The sequence below is a fragment of the Pelodiscus sinensis genome, chromosome 6 (assembly GCF_049634645.1).
Source record: "Pelodiscus sinensis isolate JC-2024 chromosome 6, ASM4963464v1, whole genome shotgun sequence".
NCBI classification, from domain to species: Eukaryota; Metazoa; Chordata; order Testudines; family Trionychidae; genus Pelodiscus; species Pelodiscus sinensis.
Window position 1 is genome coordinate 118,717,209 of NC_134716.1, and position 20,896 is coordinate 118,738,104.

At 46.8% G+C, this 20,896-nt stretch overlaps 2 protein-coding genes across 2 annotated transcripts in view; both read left to right on the forward strand.

Annotated features, from left to right (window-relative positions):
• Nucleotides 1-14,780, forward strand: part of PSTPIP2 (proline-serine-threonine phosphatase interacting protein 2) — a 62,333-nt gene extending 47,553 nt beyond the window's left edge. Inside the window, exons 5-15 of the mRNA XM_006136773.4 lie at nucleotides 255-361; nucleotides 2,176-2,238; nucleotides 2,836-2,934; nucleotides 3,437-3,482; nucleotides 4,532-4,611; nucleotides 8,401-8,499; nucleotides 9,185-9,281; nucleotides 9,933-10,017; nucleotides 10,961-10,995; nucleotides 11,621-11,678; nucleotides 13,707-14,780. Of these exons, the coding sequence (XP_006136835.1) occupies nucleotides 255-361; nucleotides 2,176-2,238; nucleotides 2,836-2,934; nucleotides 3,437-3,482; nucleotides 4,532-4,611; nucleotides 8,401-8,499; nucleotides 9,185-9,281; nucleotides 9,933-10,017; nucleotides 10,961-10,995; nucleotides 11,621-11,670 (761 nt within the window). The 3' untranslated portion in view covers nucleotides 11,671-11,678; nucleotides 13,707-14,780. The remainder of the gene's footprint in view (nucleotides 1-254; nucleotides 362-2,175; nucleotides 2,239-2,835; nucleotides 2,935-3,436; nucleotides 3,483-4,531; nucleotides 4,612-8,400; nucleotides 8,500-9,184; nucleotides 9,282-9,932; nucleotides 10,018-10,960; nucleotides 10,996-11,620; nucleotides 11,679-13,706) is intronic.
• Nucleotides 14,781-20,041: 5,261 nt separating this feature from the next.
• EPG5 (ectopic P-granules 5 autophagy tethering factor) overlaps nucleotides 20,042-20,896 on the forward strand; it is an 87,487-nt gene continuing 86,632 nt past the window's right edge. The window contains exon 1 of the mRNA XM_075932735.1: nucleotides 20,042-20,192. Within this exon, the coding sequence (XP_075788850.1) occupies nucleotides 20,130-20,192 (63 nt within the window). The 5' untranslated portion in view covers nucleotides 20,042-20,129. The remainder of the gene's footprint in view (nucleotides 20,193-20,896) is intronic.

Below are 20,896 nucleotides of genomic sequence, written 5' to 3' on the forward strand. Positions count from 1 at the left end.
TTAGTCAGTGGTTAGGGCAGCTGTTCACAATGTGGTGGAGCTAAGTTCAAATCTCTTCCCCACATCAGAGAGAGGCAGGATTTGATCCCCCGTCTCCCAGTGGTTTGTCATTTGCTTGCTGAATTTTACTGGCTCTAGCTGAAACTCCCAGAGAAGGTGTTTTCGATATGCAACTAGTGTTCAGGTGTTGGATCGTACAAGTGACTCCCATCAAGATGGTCATTGTGCATGTGGAATTTTATTTCTATTTGCAGAGGTAGATGGTGTAGGGCAAAGTCACATCCAGCTGGCCCAGACTCTCCGGGATGAGGCGAGGAAGATGGAGGACTTCAGGGAAAAGCAAAAACTTCATCGGAAAAAGGTCAGGACTTTGGGAAGCCATCGTGTGGTTCTGTGAGCTGGAGTCTGGCCAGACTGCTGAGATTAAAACCTTGACTTCTGGAAATGGCGCCATGGGATCTCTGACCCTAAATGGCCCACTCCTTAGCTTTATACCTGGGCACAGGAGTTGAGAGCCCAAGCTTAACTGGAAGTTTGCAAGTGCACTAAGCTTCCTGTCGAGGGTGTATGTTGTCTGCTGGGCTAAGGGTTTTCTTTGACTTGTCCCTTCCCTCCCTAAAGCAACATGGAGCTCATGGGCAAGTCCAGAGTTCATTTCTGAATGCTGTAACTGTGCCACAATGAATCTGTGGGGAGAGGGATAGCTCAGTGGTTTGAGCATTGGCCTGCTAAACCCAGGGTTGTGAGTTCAATCCTTACAGATGGGATTTGGGGCAAAAATGTGTCAGGGATGGTACTTGGTCCTGTTGTGAAGGCAGGAGACTAGACTCAATGACCTTTCAAGGTCAGTTCTAGGAGATAGGCAATCTCCATTAATTTATTTTATTTTATTTAGTGCAGTGATTTACAACTTCCTCATTCAACCTGTGTGGGTTTGCCTTTGGGTTCCTGTGCTGCTTTTTTAGGAAAAATGGATCATTTTAGTTCCCAGCAAAAGCTGCACCTGGGGCCTTCCTCTCTTGGAAAGTGACCTTTACAATGTACAGTTGCTTTTAATGGAGCAGCTGTGGTCTATGACTAGGTTCAGACATGCTCCGTACCCAGTAGTTGCCTTTGTTCTCAATGGGATCTGGAACACAGCTGAAAATCAAGCTTTTAGCAGATTGTATTATGAACAGGATCCAGGAAAGCTGGGTTCTATTCCTGACTTTCCTGTGGGACTTTGGGTCAAGCCACTTAACTCCTCTGTGCCTTAGTTTGCCCTCTGTCTGTGAAGGGAAGGATAACCATAGTTAATCAGCAGTTAAAGTTGTACAGTTTATACCAAACAGAAGGGAGAAGGCTCACTGAGGTTGCCAGGCCTCATGATTAGGGCTGTACCAAATTTACCGTCTATTTTGGTCCTTTTCACAATTCTAAGATTTCAGAAATAGTAAATGTCATGATTTCCACTTTTTAAATCAGAAATGCCACGGGGTTGTCATTGTAGGGGCCCTGAGTCAAAAAGTTTGTGGCTGTGGGGGTGTTAACAATGTTATGTGTATGGGAGGGTTATTTTGTGAGTTGTGGTTTTGCCTCCCTTACTTCTGTGCTGCTGCCTGCAGAGCTGGGCCCCCAGCCAGCAGCTGCCAGTGTCTGGCTGCCCAGCTCTGAAGGCAGCAGCATAGAAGTGAGGGTGGCATGGTATGATAGTGCAACGCTTACTTCTATGCTGCTGCTGGCGAAGCGCTGCCTACAGAGCTGGGTGCCTGGCCACAGCCACCGCTCGCTGGTCACCCAGCTCTGATGCTCTCACCCAGTGCAGAAAGAAGGATGACAATACCATAACCTCCCTGAAGTTCGAGAAACGCCGGTCTCTTCTGTGAAATCTGTACAGTATGGAGTAAAAACGCACAGAAGACCAGATCTGATGGAAGGACACCAGATTTCACTGTCCATGATGCATTTTTCATGGCTGTGAATTGAGTAGGGCCCTGCTCATGAATGGTGTTAGTCCTGTGATACAATATATCAATATGTGATTCGCTGGTCTCACTTTGCCGAGTTGTTGTCTGACATACAAAGAACAGGACTTGAAGTGGAAACCTATCAAGGCGGCTGTCTTAGTTGCTAAGCGCTTTGGCAGCACTCCTGAGGGTGAATGGTGCACTAAAGCTGGTCTTGTTCCCTTCACAGATAGAGCTTATAATGGATGCTATTCATAAAAACAGGAATTTGCAGTATAAGAAAACAATGGAGGTAAGCAATCCTTATCTGGTTCCCACAGGCCACAGAGCTGCAGCATGCAGGCACATTAGATGTATAACAGTGTTTGTATTACCTACAATAATTTTGAATGGCTAAACAGTGGTTGTGGTATTTGCATAAGCAAACGTCCTGTGTTCAAGCACTGAAGCTGACTAAGCCACCAAATCTTTCATTGGCTTTGGCCCTATGTCTTTACTGTATTTTTTCTCCCGCACCTGGCAAGTGGTGTGCAGATCAGGAGCTACAGAGAAAGTACAAAGAATGTGAGAGGAAAATGAATGTGGGGCTAGCTGTGTTATGCAGGCTGTGATGAGGGTGATCATATCTCATTCTTCAGGGCATTAACCAATCTGGGGTCAGGAAGGAAAGGTGTCCTTATGTACACAGCATTGCTCAGTTGGCTGCCTTCATTTGAAGGACTTGTCTTCCTTTGAAGCACAGATGTTGATGGCCACCAGATGTAGGATGTATATGGCAGATCCTAGAGTTGACTTGGTTTAACTTGAGTGCAGGATTTGATCCAACAGTTTAGTGGCCATGTTTGTGTTGCAGTTCCCACTCACTTATATACACACACCTCTCTCCTAGGCAAAGAGGCTGTATGAGCAGCGATGCAGGGATAAAGATGAAGCAGAACAGGCTGTGCACCGCAATGCAAATCTTGTAACACAAAAGCAACAAGAAAAGGTAACCGATGGAGGGTGAACAGAAGACATTTTTCCTGGGCTGCTTTAAGTACTGTTCCATCAACAGGTTTCATCAATTAAATCACCTCCAGGAAAAAAATACCCTTTTAGAACTCAAGATAATGGCTGCCGTTTCTAAGAAACCTGCCAAACAAGGACCCTGACCCTGCAGTTGGATTTGCACAGGACCGCCCTTGTTCCCTGCACCGAGGCTCTGGTAGGAGAATCGACCGGAGTTCAGAGGTGTTTCTGGTTGCTTGGCAGCTATCTGAAGGCCTGATGGCTGACAGCCAGCACAGGAGATTTGAGCCACTGGTGAAGAATTGTGAACACAAGCCTCAGGGATAAAATTCTGGGTTGGTGGTTTAACTTCATCACCTCTGGTTAAGGATGGATTTGGAGGATAGAAATGATGTCCAACCTTAGTTTCTCTGCAGCATTTGTAGGTTGAGCTGCTGCCTCACAATGGCCCCTTTATCTTTTTTCTTTTTTCTTTTCTTCAGCTGTTTGTAAAGTTGGCTCAGAGCAAGTCAGCTCTGGAGGATTCTGGTGAGTGCTGATAACATGGGGTATCTGTTACATTTGGGGGGAGGAAGGGATTGGGACATGCTGGGGGCTATCAGTTAGGGATGACTCCAGGAGAATGCATTACAGGACTGGTCTATTGGGGTGAATGTTTTAGACCTCCCTTTCCCAAAACAGTGGGTCACATAGTTACCTGCTGGATAAACCTTCCCCAAGAGGTCATATCCTGTCATGATGACTCATTGTCTCCTTGTGATGAGACAATGGCCCATTTGGAGCTGGTTGGAAATGTTCAGTAGAAACTTTTTTGTGTGTGGCAAATGCTATTTTTGTCAAATTTGGAATAATTTTGACATAAGTTATTCAGTTGTGACATACATTCCAGCAGGAAAAAAAATAGTTTGAATTAAAAATACTTCCATTTTGGAACATGTTTGTCTTGGAAAATGTCAGAGTTTTCTTTCTGTGGCATGGTCTGGACTAGAACTGTTTGAAAATTGGAGTTTCTGGTTTGCAGAAAATGTCATAACCTCAGAATTTTTTTTATTCTCACTCAATATGAAAACAGATCTGTTTGGGAAATTTCAAATACAATTTCTGGAAAGTTTCAGTTCGGGAATTTTTTTGTGTTTGAAATTGTATTTCATTTTGGAATTTCAAAATATCATTTAGCATGTTGAATTTTTGAATATTTTTATTGAATTATTGCATGACCCATCAGTAGTAGTAGTACTTTAAAATTCACTACAGCTCTATCATGTCCAAGTATGAGAGAATATAATTAAAATATTCTATTTATATTTGATTATTTTCTTTTAATAATTAAGAGCAGCTGCTGCTTAGAACGGATTGAAATAGATTAGCTTTTCTAGGTGAAAGTGTGTCTGTGTTGTAATTACACAATTTGCTCCTTGTGAAATGAGTTTCAAACTCATTTCACATCTGTAGACCCAAATTAAACCTACAGTCCAAGATATTCTGATTAGTGTTTAGAATTGTTTACCTACGTCTTTCATGCATCCAGACCTGTGTGTTACACATGTGATCAAACTGTTGTTGGGTTTCCCTACCAGACAGGACATATCAGATGAGTGTTGGTGCGCTTGAGAAGATCAGGGAAGAATGGCAGAATGAACACACCAAAGCCTGTGAGGTAAAAGCAGCCGTACACCCTAGAGATAATGTAGGTTCTTTAATGCTGGAACACTCTTTGGTTTTGAGATCGGCAGCAAAGGAAATGAAATCCCAATGCTAGTGAGGGACTACATCTTACCTTACCGTACCTTATTGGGAAAACTTTAAGACACTTTCCAGTTAAATTTGCATGTTGGCTCTTGGCTTCTGGATACAAAGTCATAAAATTGTCAGCATGCAAAATAGTGTGGCTGCTTTTTTTTTTTTTTTTTTTTTTCCACTGGCTTTTTTATTCATAGTGTGCTGCCATCTACTGGATGAAACCCTAGATTATTTACTACAATGCTGGATAGGCTGAGGGAGATGAAATAATTTCCCCAAAGTGACACATGCCTTCTTGGCAGTTGTGCGGATAGCAATCAGATATGATTCTCAGTCTGGTGCCACCCTCCATCCCCCCTTACTATAATGCATGTGGTGCTTTAAAAGCAAAGGGTCTGATTCTCCTCTTGCTGACACATGTTACGCCAGTGTAGAGCTATTCCTGATTTTGTACCAGTCTAAGAGAGGTGAATCCTGGCTGAGGGGGTTTGGAATATAAGGTAAAATATCACCTGCCGAGTGCCTTCAAGTCTCAGGGACAGTACAAAGGTAACAGGAATAAGCAGTTGCTTTGTTCAGCAAGGAATTTGTCTTGAGGTTTCTGGCACACCCATGATACTGTTGCATTTGCTTAAGCATCAATACATCACATTTGCTATTGGTCACACTCCTGTTCCAGACAGAGCAGCTGGGTTGCATTCCCTTCCCTGACACTGGCTAACCTTGGGCATGTCACACCATCTCTCCATGCCTCGGTTTCCCATCTGTAAAATAGGATTGATGATACTGACCTCCTTTGGTAAAGTGCTCTGTGATCTCAGGGTTAAAAAATACTCTAAAAGGGAGTAACTATTCATTCAGATCAGCCCATTCCCAACAGTGCTGACTCCTGAAAATATTGCTGTTCGTTCTTCCAGTTTGCGTTGTCTTCTTAAAATGGAATTACCTGCCTGCATGTATGCTGATGGTGATCTTGGTCTAACACCATGGTTTCCAACCTCTTAACACCCAAGATCACTTTTTAAATGTCAGGACAAGCCAAGATCTACCCCATCCCTTCCCCAAGACCCCACCCTTTCCTTGAGGCTCTGCCCTCTCAGTTCCCCTTTCTCTGGCCCTTATATACTCTCAGGATACGGCTACACTGCTGCTTTTTTTTATCCTTCTGTTGGAAGAGATTTTTCTGATGTTTGGCCCGTCTAGAGTGGGCCAAATGTCGGGAAAACCCCTTCTTTTGGAAGCCCCTTTAATCCTCGTGGAATGAGGAATACAGGGGCTGCCAAAAGAGGTTGTTTGCCGGAAAAACTCCTGTAGTCTAGCCATACCCTCACAGGGTTGAGACAGGAGGTGTGGGCTCTGGGGTGGGAATGAGGGATTTGGGTGTGGGGAAAAGGTGAGAGGTGCAAGCTCTGGGAGGGAATTTGGATGCAGGAGGAGGTGGAGAAAGGGATGCTGGCTCAGAGTGGGCTCCAGGGTGGGGAGTGTTGGGCTCAGGTGGAGGGTTGGGGATGCTGAGCAAGCCATAGGCTTGAGGATGTGAGGGTGCAGGGGTTTGGGTTGGGTTGTGTGAGGAGGTCAGGGCAGGGAGGTTAGGAGTATGATGGGCTCAGGACACAGATTTGCAGTGTGTGAATGGTGCAAGTGTGTTGTGGCCCAAGGATATGGGGGTGCAGGAGTTTGGGGATGTGAGAGGCTCAGGACAGGGGGTTCCAGTGTATGATAGGCTCAGATTTGGGGTCGGGGTGGGAGGTACTGGAGTATTACGATGCTGTGGCCAGATGAGGGCTTGGCCCCAGTTGGGGACTTGTTGGCCAGGCTTCATTTCTAAATATTATGTCAAACACAAAAGGTTTCAGCATTGTCTTCATTTATGAGAGGGGTGGGGAACCTGTTTTGAGTCAGGGGTCACTGACCCACAGAAAAGTCAGTCGGGGCCCCATAAGTGAGATACAAAAACACATCCTCTCGAAACTCCTCAAGCCTCGCTAATGTGGCCCCAGCTATGCTGGTGGTGGCAAGGGACAGGGTGCCAATGGGTTCTGGGGCAGGGGACAGGGTACTTGTGGGGGCTTGGGGGGGGGGGGGTACAGACCGGCACCTGGGGATCCTGCAGCTGCGTGCCCAGGCCCAGGAAGTGTGCAGGCTGCTCTCCTGTCCCCCAAACAGCAGCATGGTACCTGAAACGCTGGTTTATCACGCACCAGGGACTTTCTTCCCCTGCTGCCTTCCTGGGGGGGCGCGGGTGCTGGGAGAGTCCCGGACTGCGCCAGCTCCAGCTGCTCGGCCAGCGTGCACCTTGCTCCTCCACTCCCTTGTGGCAGCGCGCGCTGCCTGAGCAGTTGGAGCTGGCATGGTCCCAGACTCCCATTCCCTTTCCTCCCTCCCCCCCACACAGGAAGGCAGCAAGGGAATAAAGTCTACAGCGCACGATGGACTGGCGTGCCGACTGTTTGGGGAGGGGGAAAGAACAGCTCGCACACTTCTGGGACCTGGTGTGCAGCTGCAGAACTCCCTCCACCCTGCAGGAAGCCCACATTACCTCCATTGTCCCTGGAGTTAGCATCAGCGAGGGGTTCATCTTGAGTGTGGGGGGCAACAAGGGGAACCCCCCAGAAGCCTTGCGATGGACTGGTTGAGCTCCCAGGATTGACCAGTCGATCGCGATCGACGGGTTGGTGATCATGGATGTAGTGGTATCAAAGGGTATATCTACACTACCCCGCTAGTTCGAACTAGCGGGGTAATGTAGGCATACCACACTTGCAAATGAAGCCCGGGATTTGAATTTCCCGGGCTTCATTTGCATAAGCTGGGCGCCGCCAATTTTAAATCCCGGCTAGTTCGAACCCCGTGCAGCGCGGCTACATGCGGCACGGAGTAGCTAGTTCGGATTAGGCTTCCTAGTTCAAACTAGCGGGGTAGTGTAGACATACCCAAAGGGAATAGTAAGAAAGAATGTCAGTTTGCTGTTGCTGGCTGTTGATCTATTTTTCTTGAAGAAAGGATGGGAGCCATTAGAGATGGAACACACTCATGAGACCAAGGCCAGCCCCTTATGAGGGTAGGGTAGACTCAGCCAAAATGCCAAGAAGAATTCAGTTTGACTGAAGGTTAAATCATTGTTAAGAATAGAAGTGGGAGCCTTTATTTTTGGTCAGGGGCCACTGACCCACATAAAAATCAGTTGGGGGCTACGCATAAATGAGAAGCAACAAACAACCTTATTGACCTGGCTCCCAAGTGGGAAGCAAAAACCAAAACCAACCCCAACCCCTCGTTGACCTGGCCCCCTAAATGAGAAGCAACCCCTCCCCCAAGACTGAGATACTCGCCTTGCTAGCAGGGGGGTGGGAGAGGGAATGTGTCAGTGCTTGGAGACTTACTGTGGAGTTGGAGCATGAGTACTGGCTCACTCCATGGCAGATGGAAGCTCTCAGCCTTGCCACAGGCCAGATCAAAGCAAGCCAGGGGCTGGATCCGGCCCAAGGGCAGTAGATTCCCGAACTCTGGTTTAGAACATCTGAAAACAGGACTAGACAAAGCATTAGTATGGATACAGTAGGGATTAAATCTGGATTGGCAGGGAGGTGGCTTAGACCATGTACTTCATCTCCTTTAACTTCCAAGATTAATCCCAGCTGGCTAGGAGTGAGGCTGCTCTTATTTTGGTAACATGCTCTGACTTGCCTCCCCTATATCTCTGCAGTTCTTTGAGACCCAGGAGTGCGAACGGATAAACTACTTCCGCAATGCGCTGTGGCTGCACGTTAACCTGCTCTCTCAGCAATGCGTCCAGAGCGATGAGGTAGGTCAAACAAAAAAGGGTTGAAGGGCCTTAGTTATTTGCTGAGCAGAAAGGGAAGGTTCTTCACTTGCATTGCTCTGTTTTCACTGCTATTGCTGCCTGCGGTTGCTGAATTCCAGCTAGCTGAGGTCAGGTAATCTGTGCACATCTTTTGCTCTATTGATACTTGCATAGACAATCCAGCAGATAGCAGTAATGAACACCCAGTCAATAGCTTCAAGGGGTAGCCGAGTTAGTCTGTACAGGATAAACTTAAACAACAAATGGTCTGGTAGCACTTTATAGACTAACAAAACATGTGGATGGTATCATGAGCTTTCGTGGGCACAGCCCATTTCTTCAGATGACTGAAGTTTTGAGTTTAGGATGTGCAGACCCAAAATGAATAGGGGAGAAGGAAGAGGTGGGGAAGGAAAAAAAAAAAAAGGAAATGGGCGGGAAACAAGGAGCAGAGGGTATGAATAGTAGGAACAGGATTTGAGAAATCCTGGCTCCTATGAAGTCAATGGAAAAGCTGCTCTTTCTTTTAATGGGGTTAAGCATTTCACTCCTTGCCTCTTGTATTATTAACACTTATTTTGCTGCTTCAAATTACATTCTTTCTCCTCCCAGGAAGACGAATTAATTTTTGTTTCTGCACTTTATGCTTTTTAAAAAAAATAACTTTTTTTTTTTTTTTAAACAGAAGTATGAAGAAATCCGTAGGAATCTAGAAATGTGCAGCATTGAGAGGGATATTGAATATTTCGTAAATTTCCGTAAAACAGGAAGCATGCGCCCAGGTAACTGCTTGATGTAGATTTTTCTAAGCAGCGCAGATACCAGCTTTTCAGCTCTGGCAAATGTATAGGTAGTATTAAACAAAGCTTGGTACAGAAAGCAAGCATGCTTGATGATACTGGTTCTATGCTAGTCTCAAATGAAGCCTATTTTTAGAGGGGCATCCTGGCACTAGAAAGCAATGGCCACCAGTCCCGGAAGAGAACTCCGACTCAGGACAGGTGTACGCTACGTGGCAAAGTCAACTTATGCTACACAACTCTAGTTATTTGAGGAATGTAGCTGGAGTCGACATACCTTAGGTTGAGTGGCCGCAGAGCCTCCACTGTGTGGGGTCCTGTTGACTTATGCTTCTCATTCTGGCGGAGTACTGGAGTCAACGAGAGAGAGAGAGAGAAATCAGTGGTTGATTTAGCAGGTCTTTGCTACATCCTGGAGGATCAGTCACTGCAGCACCAATCTCCCAGTAAGTGTAGACTTGCCCTCATTTCTATAGGCTTTGGCTTCTAAGAATTCAGCTTCTTGAGGGGGGAAGGGATGGACGTGAGGAAGGAACATACATCTTCTATTTTGCAGATGTGATGCTGTTCATTGCATGCCAGCCACTCATAGAAGCACTATAGCTTACAATTAATTTCTATTTCCACCCCCAGCTCCTGTGGTCTATGAAAATTACTATAACTCACAAAGAAAAGCAGCTCCAACAAGAAATCATGCCCCCGCACCTGTCATAGGGAGGTAAGAAAAAACAACCCAACACACACATAATAAAAGTAATAGCCTGGCTATTGGGAATCTATAGGTTAAAATGCTTCTTTTAAGTCTTTCAGAATTGTTTGGGTCTTGGGCTCTTTCAGGGTCCCATAGAAGTTGGTGGGGACTAGGAGTATATGTACAGCAGGAAGACAGGACAGGTTGGGAATTTTACTTGGATTGAGTCTCACTCTATTTCCGGAAACCCTCTGATCTCTTTGCACTGGTTTGCCACCACCTTTGCTCCCTAGCCCATCCCTGCTGCTGGAAACTTCCTGGATTCCTTGTATGGCTCCCTTCGCCCCATTTTGTCTGTCTTGGAAGGCTGGGTCATCTAAGAGCACATGCCCACGTGCAGAGTAATCTAAATCCGCTGCACTGGGAGATGGAGAGAGCAAAGGAATCTGCTGACCAAAGTTGGGAATGCTGGTGTCAATGAAGGACAGGTTTGTGGTGGGGAGAAAAAAGGATCTGAGAACATCCTTGTCCTCTCTGCTGTTCCCTGAAGACTAATATCCATGGCTTCTTTGCAGCAGAAGGCGGTAGAGGAGTCAGTTGCAATAATGACTCTTTGGTGATTTGGTTGGGAATATTGAGCTGTCTAAATGATGCCCCATTTGCGATGATTCAAACTGTGAAGGGCTTTGGGAAGCCACCAATTTTCTTCCCACCACACCACAGAATCCTAGCTCTAATGGGACAAGTGCTATCTGGTTCTTGTGTCTTGTTGGTTGCTAATGACATTAAAGGAGATTAATAAATAACAGCATATTTTGAAACACGAACTTTGCAAACCCCAAACACCCAAAGTTCTTGGCATTCAAAGTCTTCAGGAAATGCCAAGCACACCTGGGAAAGGATTAAATAATATAAAAGAACCCAAATCATTTAGCAACAAGGAGATGAGTGTTGTTTGTTTTTTGTGCAGGAGAGGGCCATTACCAATCCCTGTGAGTGAGCCAGGTGAGTTACACCAAGTCATTCTAGAAACCATGTTTTCAAGCATTTTAATGCACAATGCTCTTTATATTTAAATTTTCGCAGGTTTTGCAAGTTTGGCCTGTCATTCCGCACCCATATAAATATTGGCGATCTTGCCTGATTCTCATATTCCCCCAGATCACTCTAGCCACTGATAGCTCTAAAAACGTTGTTTCAGATACCTGTAAGCTCCTGTTAGAAATAAAGGCCGGTATCATGGCTCTATTGAAGTCCACATTTTACCACTGATTTCATCCAGCAAGATGTTCAAATCAAAGTCCTGGTTATGGATGGTCCTGAACTTTAAGAAAGCTAAGATCTGGTCTTGAAAGCTGAAGCTTGGGTCCTTCTCTACTTGGAAAGCATTCATTTTATTATTTGCAGTGTGGCCTAGTGTATCGTGTGTTAGTCTGGGACTCAGAAGCTCGGGGCTCCGTTACTTCCCAATTGCGGGCCTAGATCAAGCATTTTCTTTCTCTGCTCCTGTTTTTCTCATCTGTAAAAACCCACTGTAATACTATTGATACCAGCCATACAGCTCTGAGCACTTGACTGAAGAAAGTGCGGGTAACAATTAACTGTTCTTATTGTGATCTCTATTTTACAGGTGACCCCGATTACGCTACAATTGATGGGTACAGTTTAATACATCACTAGCATGAGCTGTAAGTATTTTAATTGTGAAAGGGATTGCTTGGGGTCTGCATTAGTCCAGACCAGTAAGGTGTAGGATCTGGTCCTTACCAGTGTGGTGGGCACTAAGTGCTCTGTGGAGACACAGCTGGTATGTACCCAGCGTTCCCTAGTGCATGTTAATGTAGCCTGGTTTCAAACAGTACTATGTCAGTGTATGCTATGGTCTGTGTGGCCCAGTTAGTGCATGATACACTGGGCAGACAAATCCAGAGTACAGGACAGTTATCTATTTAGGAGAGACAGTTAGAAAGAAAACATACTCTGACTATCCAGGAAAATTGTGGAATAGTCTGTCATGGAAAGCATTGGAAGTCCTATCATTTGGCATTTTAAAAACTGCACTAATAAAGCACTACATAATAGGGATGTAATCGTGTACTGGATTAACTGATAAGCTTTTGCTTATCAGTTAAACACACATTTCTCCCCCTCTCCCCCAGTACATTTTTTAGCAGGCTGACCAGCAGCCTGGCTCAGTGCTGGCTAGCGACGGGTCCAGGACCTACCTCTGCTGTGGCTCTGCATTGAAAGTATATTAGGAGCTGGGTGGGCAGGTAGCCCAGCTCAGTTCTGGCTCATGCTGGGTCCGGGAGCTCAGACACCACCCTAGACTGGGGCTACCGTTACCCCAGAGTCTCCGTAACAAGTAGAATCTTTTGAATTAATTTAGAATTTAGGATAAGGATCTGATCGAAACTGTTAAGTGCTCTGGTTACCAGAAGGGAGATCCCCCGACACCGTATCTGTCACCGGTAATTTTTCCTCACAAGAAAACTCAGTGTCCAGATTAAAGTTAAACAGGAATTGTAGAAATTTAGGATGACGCTTGCATGAAACAAATCCAAAACCACAACCAACAATCCCAACCTCCACCCCAAAAACGGAAGAGAAAGAAGATAGAAAGATTCCCGGTACAAATAAGGGTAGGTATACGTTACAGAATTCACGCTGATAGTAAAAGCAGTGCTTGCTACCTTGACCCTTAGGCTGCGGTTAGCCCTTGGGGAAGAACAGCAAGTGTTCCCTCGGAACCCCAAGCGTTCACCACAGGAACCAAAGCGTGGTGATGATGGTAAATGGTGGCACAGATTACAGTCCTTACTGGGTCTTCACCACAGAAATGTAATCCTGGTTGGAAGTGACAGGCTGAGGTGACTGGTGCAGAGACATCTCTGGATCCTGACCCTTCTGCACAGGCGATGGACGATGAACAAGTCCCAAGGCCTGACAGGAGCTGTCCTCACAGATCACTGATAAAAGGCGTGTGCACACTCTCACAGGGTGTGGCACTTTTATCTTTTCTTTGGCGGGAAACTGGCACGAGTGTTGGGTGCAAAGATTGAGTGTCGTGGGCACAGTTCTAGTGTGCCAGGTGCAATTTTAGTAACAAGTGCAAACACTTAAGGTAGGAAAAGGCCAAAGTTCAACTGTCCACAAACTCCATTTTGTTTTCCAGTCACTGATGACAATCGCCATTTTAAGTGTGCACCTTACCCAAATTCTGTACACAACAATTGCACTATAAACATTATGAACATTAGAGTCCCTTTAACACTACTGCCATCTCATGTTTCTGCCTCTTTATCAGAGGCAGCAGCACAGGGCAACAGGAAGCCAGTCTATGAGGGGAGTTGATTTTTAAACTGAGGACCATCTCCTGCCTAGCACCCCGTGCTGCTGCTTCTGATACAGAGGCAGCAGCGTGGAGTGGCAGGAGGCTTCTCGGGAGTGGGGCCCTGGAGCACACTGGCTGCTGGCCCTGCCCCCTGGGGACTATAGAATAGTCGACTAACTGATAAGAATTCATGAGGTTACTCGACTTTTCAGTTAACCGATGTTTAACATCCCTACTACATAGTGCTGTAGTGCAACAAGCCTGCATGGGCTGAGAGAAGGACTGGGTGACCTAGCAGGCTACTTTTCTTTCCATCATTATGTTTAATTCTGTTTTTCTTCCACTGAAATATTGACTCTTAAAATTCTATCCATTTCTCCAGGCTTCTCAGAGCTGCTTGCCACTGAATTGAAGAAATTAGTTGCCTGATCGGCCCATCAAAGACCGTGTATTCAGTTGCAATTTCTGCGCCAGACACGGAGACAGAGAGTGGAACTATTTCTTCTTTTAAAAAATTTTTTTTTGAAACTCTAGGGTAACTTTTTGGTATGTGTGGAGGCTCCGCACACAATTCAACTAGATCCCGCTTCCTTTATGGTGACAAACTACATAGATTGAGGTCTCATTTTCAAGGTCAGGAAGGAGGACATTGACTCTTTGAATAATATTCACTAATCCAGTGGAATTTCCCATATCAACAGGAGGTGCTTGTGTTCTGGTATTGATGACACTTCTTTGTGATGTGCAAACCTCAACTACTGGAAGATTCTATCGAATTTAAAAACAACAACAAAAAATCTCTTCTCACCATGACAACTGAGACTTCACAGTGGGAATCCTATGCAGTGCTTTGGGCATACTGGATTTTCTCCACAGAGATGGAGAAAGGTTTTGGTTTGTTATGCTGGATTTTCACAAGGCTGTTTAAGATCGTATCCTAGCTCTAATTACAGGAGTGCTCGTTAGACTGCTTACTCATGGACAGGCTGAAGGTTAGAACTCGAGAGGTATTTATTTGGCTCTACCGTGCATTTGCTCCAGGCTACACAATGATGTGGGAAGAAGTTGATTCATATCCTGTCTCTGTCATGCTTCAGGAGCCTGTTTGGATTGCAAGAATAGTCCATTGACTTCAGTATGAGTTCTTAGAAGAAGGTGAACAAGTTATGGCCCTTCAGTAATTACTGTTCTCCCTTTCCTGGTTCTGCTGTGGCATAACAGTACAATACAAAACCATCCTGGCAGATAACGCCCCCATTCCCGGTGCTGGTGATTCCTCCATTCTTTGTGAATATTTGACGGACATGAACTGGCCCTCTAGTGAGGCATATCCAGGAGGTAGGGCTTGCCGCTGTTCAACTCCCTGAAGCAACAATTCAAGGACACTGTCAGCTGCATCTTGTATCTTTTGAGTTCCACTGTCCAACAAGCTTGAAAATAAAAGAAATAATACTTTCTTATTGCCTTTTTCTATCTCCCGTACTTTTATCTCCGCATACCTCCTCCTACTATTTAGAGTCTGATCCTGCTTCTCATTGAAATCTATAGCAGAGTTCCCATTTGTTATCAATGGTGTGGGATTTGGGTCTTCAGTCTACTATATATTTATGTTTCTGTCTGTGTGTCCATTTGTTCTAGAACTCCTCCTAAATGGTAAGAGCTAGGACCACCAAATTGGTTATGCAGCTTTCTTTTATCATAACTTTATAAAGCAAGGTAAGGGTTTGGTGGTACCAGGACAATGGGATGTGCCTGGAATTGGATTGTTTCTCATAAAATGAAAAGGGAGGAGACTAGTAGGAGAGATAGTTATATTGCAGAATGACCACAGATGGCAGCAAGGGGCTAGAGATAAGTACCGGGACAGTATAACCCCATTAGGCTGGCAGGGGTGGAGAAAGGGATGGCTATCTACTATATATTTTAGAGTTGTCTTTGTGCTTGCCTGTCCCGCAGCCAGAGGACATGCATCCCTCCCCCTGGCTGTGTCTGCTGCAGCTATTGCAGCCATGGAGAAGTGCTTTCCCGCTAGCCGCCAACCGCTGCCGTGAGAGAGGGATGGAGTAGTCCTCTCTCCCTGGGGCAGCCTGCATATTGAACCTCAACCCCATCCTAGAACAATGATGTAAATGAAGAAAAACAAAACTTATTTGATTTGAAGGACCGGAGCAATGCCAGGCAAATCTTCTAGTTTCTCATAAAGCACAAACTAGCCTGGCTGCTGCTGTAAAGCTCATTTCCTAACCAAAACATCCCCAAACTTCATGTCTATATCCATTGACTGTTACCTGTCTGCTACTCCAACACAGGTGCACCGACAATGAGTCTGCACGTCTGCATACACCTCTTGGTTCAAGACACTATGGCTATGTCTAGACGCATGATTTTCCGCAAATGCTTTTAACTGAAAAGTTTTCCTTTAAAAGCATTTGCGGAAAAGACCGTCTAGATTGGCACGGTTTCGCGATCGGGGCTTTTTTGCGCAAAACAGATCTGAGCTGTCTGCACTGGCCCTTTTGCGCAAAAGGTTTTGCACAAAAGGACTTTTGCCCGAACAGGAGCAGCATAGTATTTCCGCAAGAAGCACTGATTTCATACATGAGATCGCCAGTGTTCTTGCGGAAATTCAAGCGGCCAGTGTAGACAGCTGGCAAGTTTTTCCGCAAAAGCAGCTTGCCAGTCTAGACACAGCCCGCATGTTTTAATTTCTTGTTCTAGAGCAACAGGGATGATTCTGTATTAGAACATGGTCATATGGCAACTGTTCCATACCCCTAATAATTTTGTTGCTCTTTTCTGAACTTTTTCCAATGCCAAGATACCTTTTTTGAGATGAAGCAACCACATCTGCACATAGTATTCAAGATGTGGGCATATAATGGATTTATATAGAGGAAATAAAATATTTTCTGTTTTATTCTCTATTCCTTTCTTACTGATGCCCAACATTGTTTGCTTTTTTTAACTGCTGCTTCACATTGAGTGGATGTTTTTAGAGAACTATCCACAGTGACATGAAGATCTCTCTTGAGCAGCAATAGCTAAATTAGTCCCCATCACTTTGTATGTATAGTTGGGATTATGTTTTCCAATATGCATTACTTTGCATTTATCAACATTAACATTCATCTGCCATTTTGTTGCCTCAACACCTAATTTTGTGAGATTCTTTTAAAGTTCTTCAGTCCACTTTGGACTTCACTATCTGGAACAGTTTAGGATCATCCGCAAATTTTGCCACCTCACTGTTTACCCCTTCTTCCATATCATTTATAAATATGTACAGACTCCTGTAGGAGACCACTAGTTACCTCTTTTCATTCTGAGAACTAACCCTTTATTCCTACCCTGTTTCCTATCTTTAAACCTGTTATCAGTCCATGAGAGGACCCTGTTAATCCATGGGAGTTTACTTTGCTTAAGAACTTTTAAGGAAATCTGGAAATCTAATTACAGGATGTCACCCTGATATACATCCATTCTGCACTAAGGTCACTGATGCTTGTAGGAAGTGATGCATTATAAGTCTTCCCATTTCCGGTTCTTAAGTTGTGCGGAAAAAAAAAAGCACAAATGGAAGTCAGCCGCAGGAAAAAAATTCCCCGCTTCATTGTTTCAATAAATCCAAATTTTTTTGAACATATCTTGGACTTATAGTGAGGACGGCCCATAGACTATATCCACTGGATCTCCCTTGTCCACATGCTTGTTGACCTCTTCAAAGAATTTTAGTAGAGTGGTGAGGAATGATTTCTCTTTACAGAATCCATCTTGACTTTTTTCCCTACAAATTATGTTTATCTATGTGTCTGGCAAATCTGTTCTCCACTATAATATCAACCTATTTTCCCAGTACTGAAGTTAGACTTCCTGGCCTGTACTTGACAGGATCACCTCTAGAGCCCTTTCTAAAAATGTGGTGTCACATTAGCTATCCTCCAGTCATTAGGTACAGCACGTGATTGAAATGTAAAGGAATGGTTACAAACCACAGTTAATTGTTCTGCAGTTTCACATTTCAGTTCTTTCAGAACACTTCGGTGACTGCCATCTGGTCCTGGTGACTTGTTACTATTCCTCATGACTGCAGTAAAGGAGAGAGAAAAAAGTTTGAAGGAATTTAGTGTAAATCATTTTAGCTTATGTTTGCCTGTGTACTTTCTAACCAGGATTTTGGAGCAATGCCAAAAACCACAAGCAGGCCATGTCCCTGGCTCAAAAAATCCATCCAAGATATCTGAATTATATCTATTGCAGGCTGGGCTAAGACTTCAAGTCCTTGTGTCCATAGACCTTCCTGCACATTTTTAGCAGCCATATTATATGCAGCTTAGCCTGCACATGAACACAATTCGGTAGGTCATTGTGGCTCAGTGAAATGCTAGAGTTAGAAGGGGGAAAATGTGCTGTCCAGTAACGTCAGAACAATGTACTGTCTCATTGCTTGGAAAACAGCAGAACTGTTTGCAGAGAGATCCTTTCAATATACTTGTACAGAACTTATTTTTGTTAATAGAAAACGAGTTTTGACTGATTAAATTATCTGTGTGATGACGTGTCTGCACGGAGTAAGTTGTGCAGTGCTATCAGTGATAACAAATGGGTGCACTGAATGGGCTACTTTGTCACGGTTTTAGGCATGTGATTGGATAATTTTTGTAAACTTGTAATGATTTGTTCATCATGGTAATTAAGAGCTAGCAGTTCCCTGCTACCATTTTCTGAATTGTTAATAAAATGGCCATGACACATGTCTGTGTAAAGCTGTTTATCTCTTCGTATGGTAATCAAACCCCCTTTGGCCTACTGTAACCTATTACTGTTGGGGTGTATGGTGGTACAGGAGAGGGTGTATTCGGAGTTGCAAGAGGATATGCACAACTGCCTGGGATATTGTTAGGGGTAATGTCACTGGCATTGCTGCCAGCATATGTTGACAGGGGCATGACCATGCTATTGGTGATGGAGGTGGCAGGGCAGGTGTTGGCAATGTGTTAGGTGAATGGCGGGTATCTGTGATGGGGGCAGGGATGGCCGAAGTGCTGCTGGGGAAGGCACTGACCAGGGTGGAGATTGGTTGGGGAACAGTGATGGGTGTATGTCATGTTGGGGAGCTGGGAGCTAGATGGCACTGGGTGCCCATAGCAGCAGTGGTGGTGAGAATGGCACTAGTAGGTGTAGGCAGGGCTAGTATCAGATTGGGCATTGATGGTAGAGATGGATGGGGATGGCAGAGCAGGCCTGTGGACAGTAATTTGGAGTTCCAGTCAATAGGTTCCCTCTCAAATGTCAGGCAGATCATGTGGAGTGGTATTGCGCCTGCGCTGGCTGGTGCCTCTGAGCTGCTAGGTGCATTCTTCCACACAGACAGAGCTTTTACATGCCTGCCTGGTGGGGTTGCCAACTGTCCAATTGTGCAAACTCAAATACCCTTGCCCTGTCCTGCCTTTCTCCGAGGCCTCACCCCTCTTCACCCTCTACCACTTTCACTCACTTTCACCTGGGATTTGAGTGCAGAATCTGGGAGGGAGTTTGGGCTGGGGCAGGATGCCAGGGTGTGGGAGAAGGTGTGGGCTCTGGAAGGGGGTTTTGGATATGGGCTCTGGGCTGGAAAAGGGAGTCATGCTGGAGGACATGTGGGCACTGGGAGGCAGTGTGGGTGTGGGCTGGGGCAGGCGTTGGGGTCTGGTAAGGGATGAGGAGAGCAGCGCTTAGCTCTGGAAGCTCCTGAAAGCCACTCGCACATCCCTGTGATAGGGGGACCTGCACCTATTCATGAACATAAGAATGGCTGTACTGTGTCTGACCATCTAGCCCAGTATCCTGTTTTCTAACAGTGGCCAACGTCAGGTGCCCTAGAGGGAATGAACAGAACAGGAAATCAAGTAATCCACCCTGTCATCCATTCCCAGCTTCTGACAGAGGATAGGGATGCCATTCCTTCCCATGCTTGCTAATAGCCACTGACGGACCTATCCTCCGTGAATTTATCTAGCTTTTTTTTTTGAACCCTATTAATGTCCTGGACTTCACAGCATCCTCCGTCAAGGAGTTTGGACTGTGGGCTGTATGAAGAAATACCGGTTGGACCTCTCTGGTCTGACACCCTTGGAAGGTGAGTGGTCCAGAATGAGGGAATTTGCCAGACTAGGGGAGGTTCCTCACTGCCGGACCTAGTCATGCCCCTGCCCGGCTGCCTTGGCCCCGCCTCCGCTACTGCAGCCCTGGCCCTACTAGTGGGGCTCTGGCCCTAGTCCAAGGCCCGGCGGGCACTGAGCTGCCCGCTCTCTTGCCGCTGGGGCTCCTAACCAGGACTCCCTCGTCCAGGAACATCGGTGATCTGCTTGCCTGGTTTTGGAAGGTGCACCCTGTCCCTCATGGGGTTTGTTTTTAACCTGCCACCTATTAATTTCATTGGGTGACCCCTACTTCTTGGGTGAGGGGAGGAAATAAATAACTTTTCCTTTTCCACTTGCTCCACCAGCCGTGCTGCTCTAGCCTGTAAGGGGCACAACCCCCTCCCCCCGCCACGTGGGGCTGAGGCTACAGGGGCGGGTGCGTGCTGGGCAGCTGGCTGAGCCAGCAGGGGGCAGGCCAGTGACGCGGAGGCACCAGCCGCGAGGGCTGAGGGGGGCGTATCCGCCGCCGGGCTGGTGCAGCGCCAGGGGGCGCCGCGTCCCCGCCTCGTGAAGCGGGATGTCCCTTCTCGCACGCCGTAGCCGCTGAGGGGCCGGTCATGTGACTCCGCCCCTGCGCTGGGCTTCCGGTGTCGGCTGCGAGAGCGCCAGTGTGGGGGGGGCTGGGGATGGCGGAGGCTACGCGACCCCCCCGCAGGGAGCGCCCCAAGCCCGCCAGGGGCAAGACTAAGGTAGGGGGGGGGCGGCGCGAGGGGTCGGTTGGGAGGGGCGGGGCTTGTTTCTGGTCCCGGGGGGGGGGGGCGCTAAGAAACTGCCTGGGGGCCGCCCCGTGCGGAGGGGGGGGGCGGTTGTTTTGTCCCCGGTGTGATCCCTGCGCCTGCCCCAGAGCTCGCGCCACCCCCTCCCCCTCCCGCAGGGCGGCCTCGCGACCACTGGCACCGAGAGACCCAACGAGCCCGGGCGTTCCGCGCGTGCGCAGTTCAGCCCCCAGCGCCCCCAGGGGCGAGCCTGCCCGGCCCACGTGACACGCCCGGCACCTGCGGGTCTCCGCTGTCACTCATGTCAGAGCGCGCCAGGGCTCTGTCTACCGCCCTTCTCGCGCGAGAATCCGCAGCGCGTCCACACTGCCCGCCCGCGCGCAAGGAGACTTGCAGTAGGGCGTGGTAAGGGGGGGGGGGGCTCCTTGCGCAAGAGGGCAGTGTGGACGCTCCGCAGGGGTTTCTTGCGCAAGGAAGCCCTATGGCTAAAATGGCCACCAGAGCTTTCTGGCGCAAGAAAGCGTCCGCACTGCCACGGGCGCTCTTGCACAAAAGCACAGCGCGCACGTGGCAGTGTGGACGTGTTCTTGCACAAGAACACTTGCGCAGGAAGCCGCGAGTGTAGACGTAGCTCAGTTGTCCGGGAGGGATGTTAAAATGCATGAAATTACGTAACC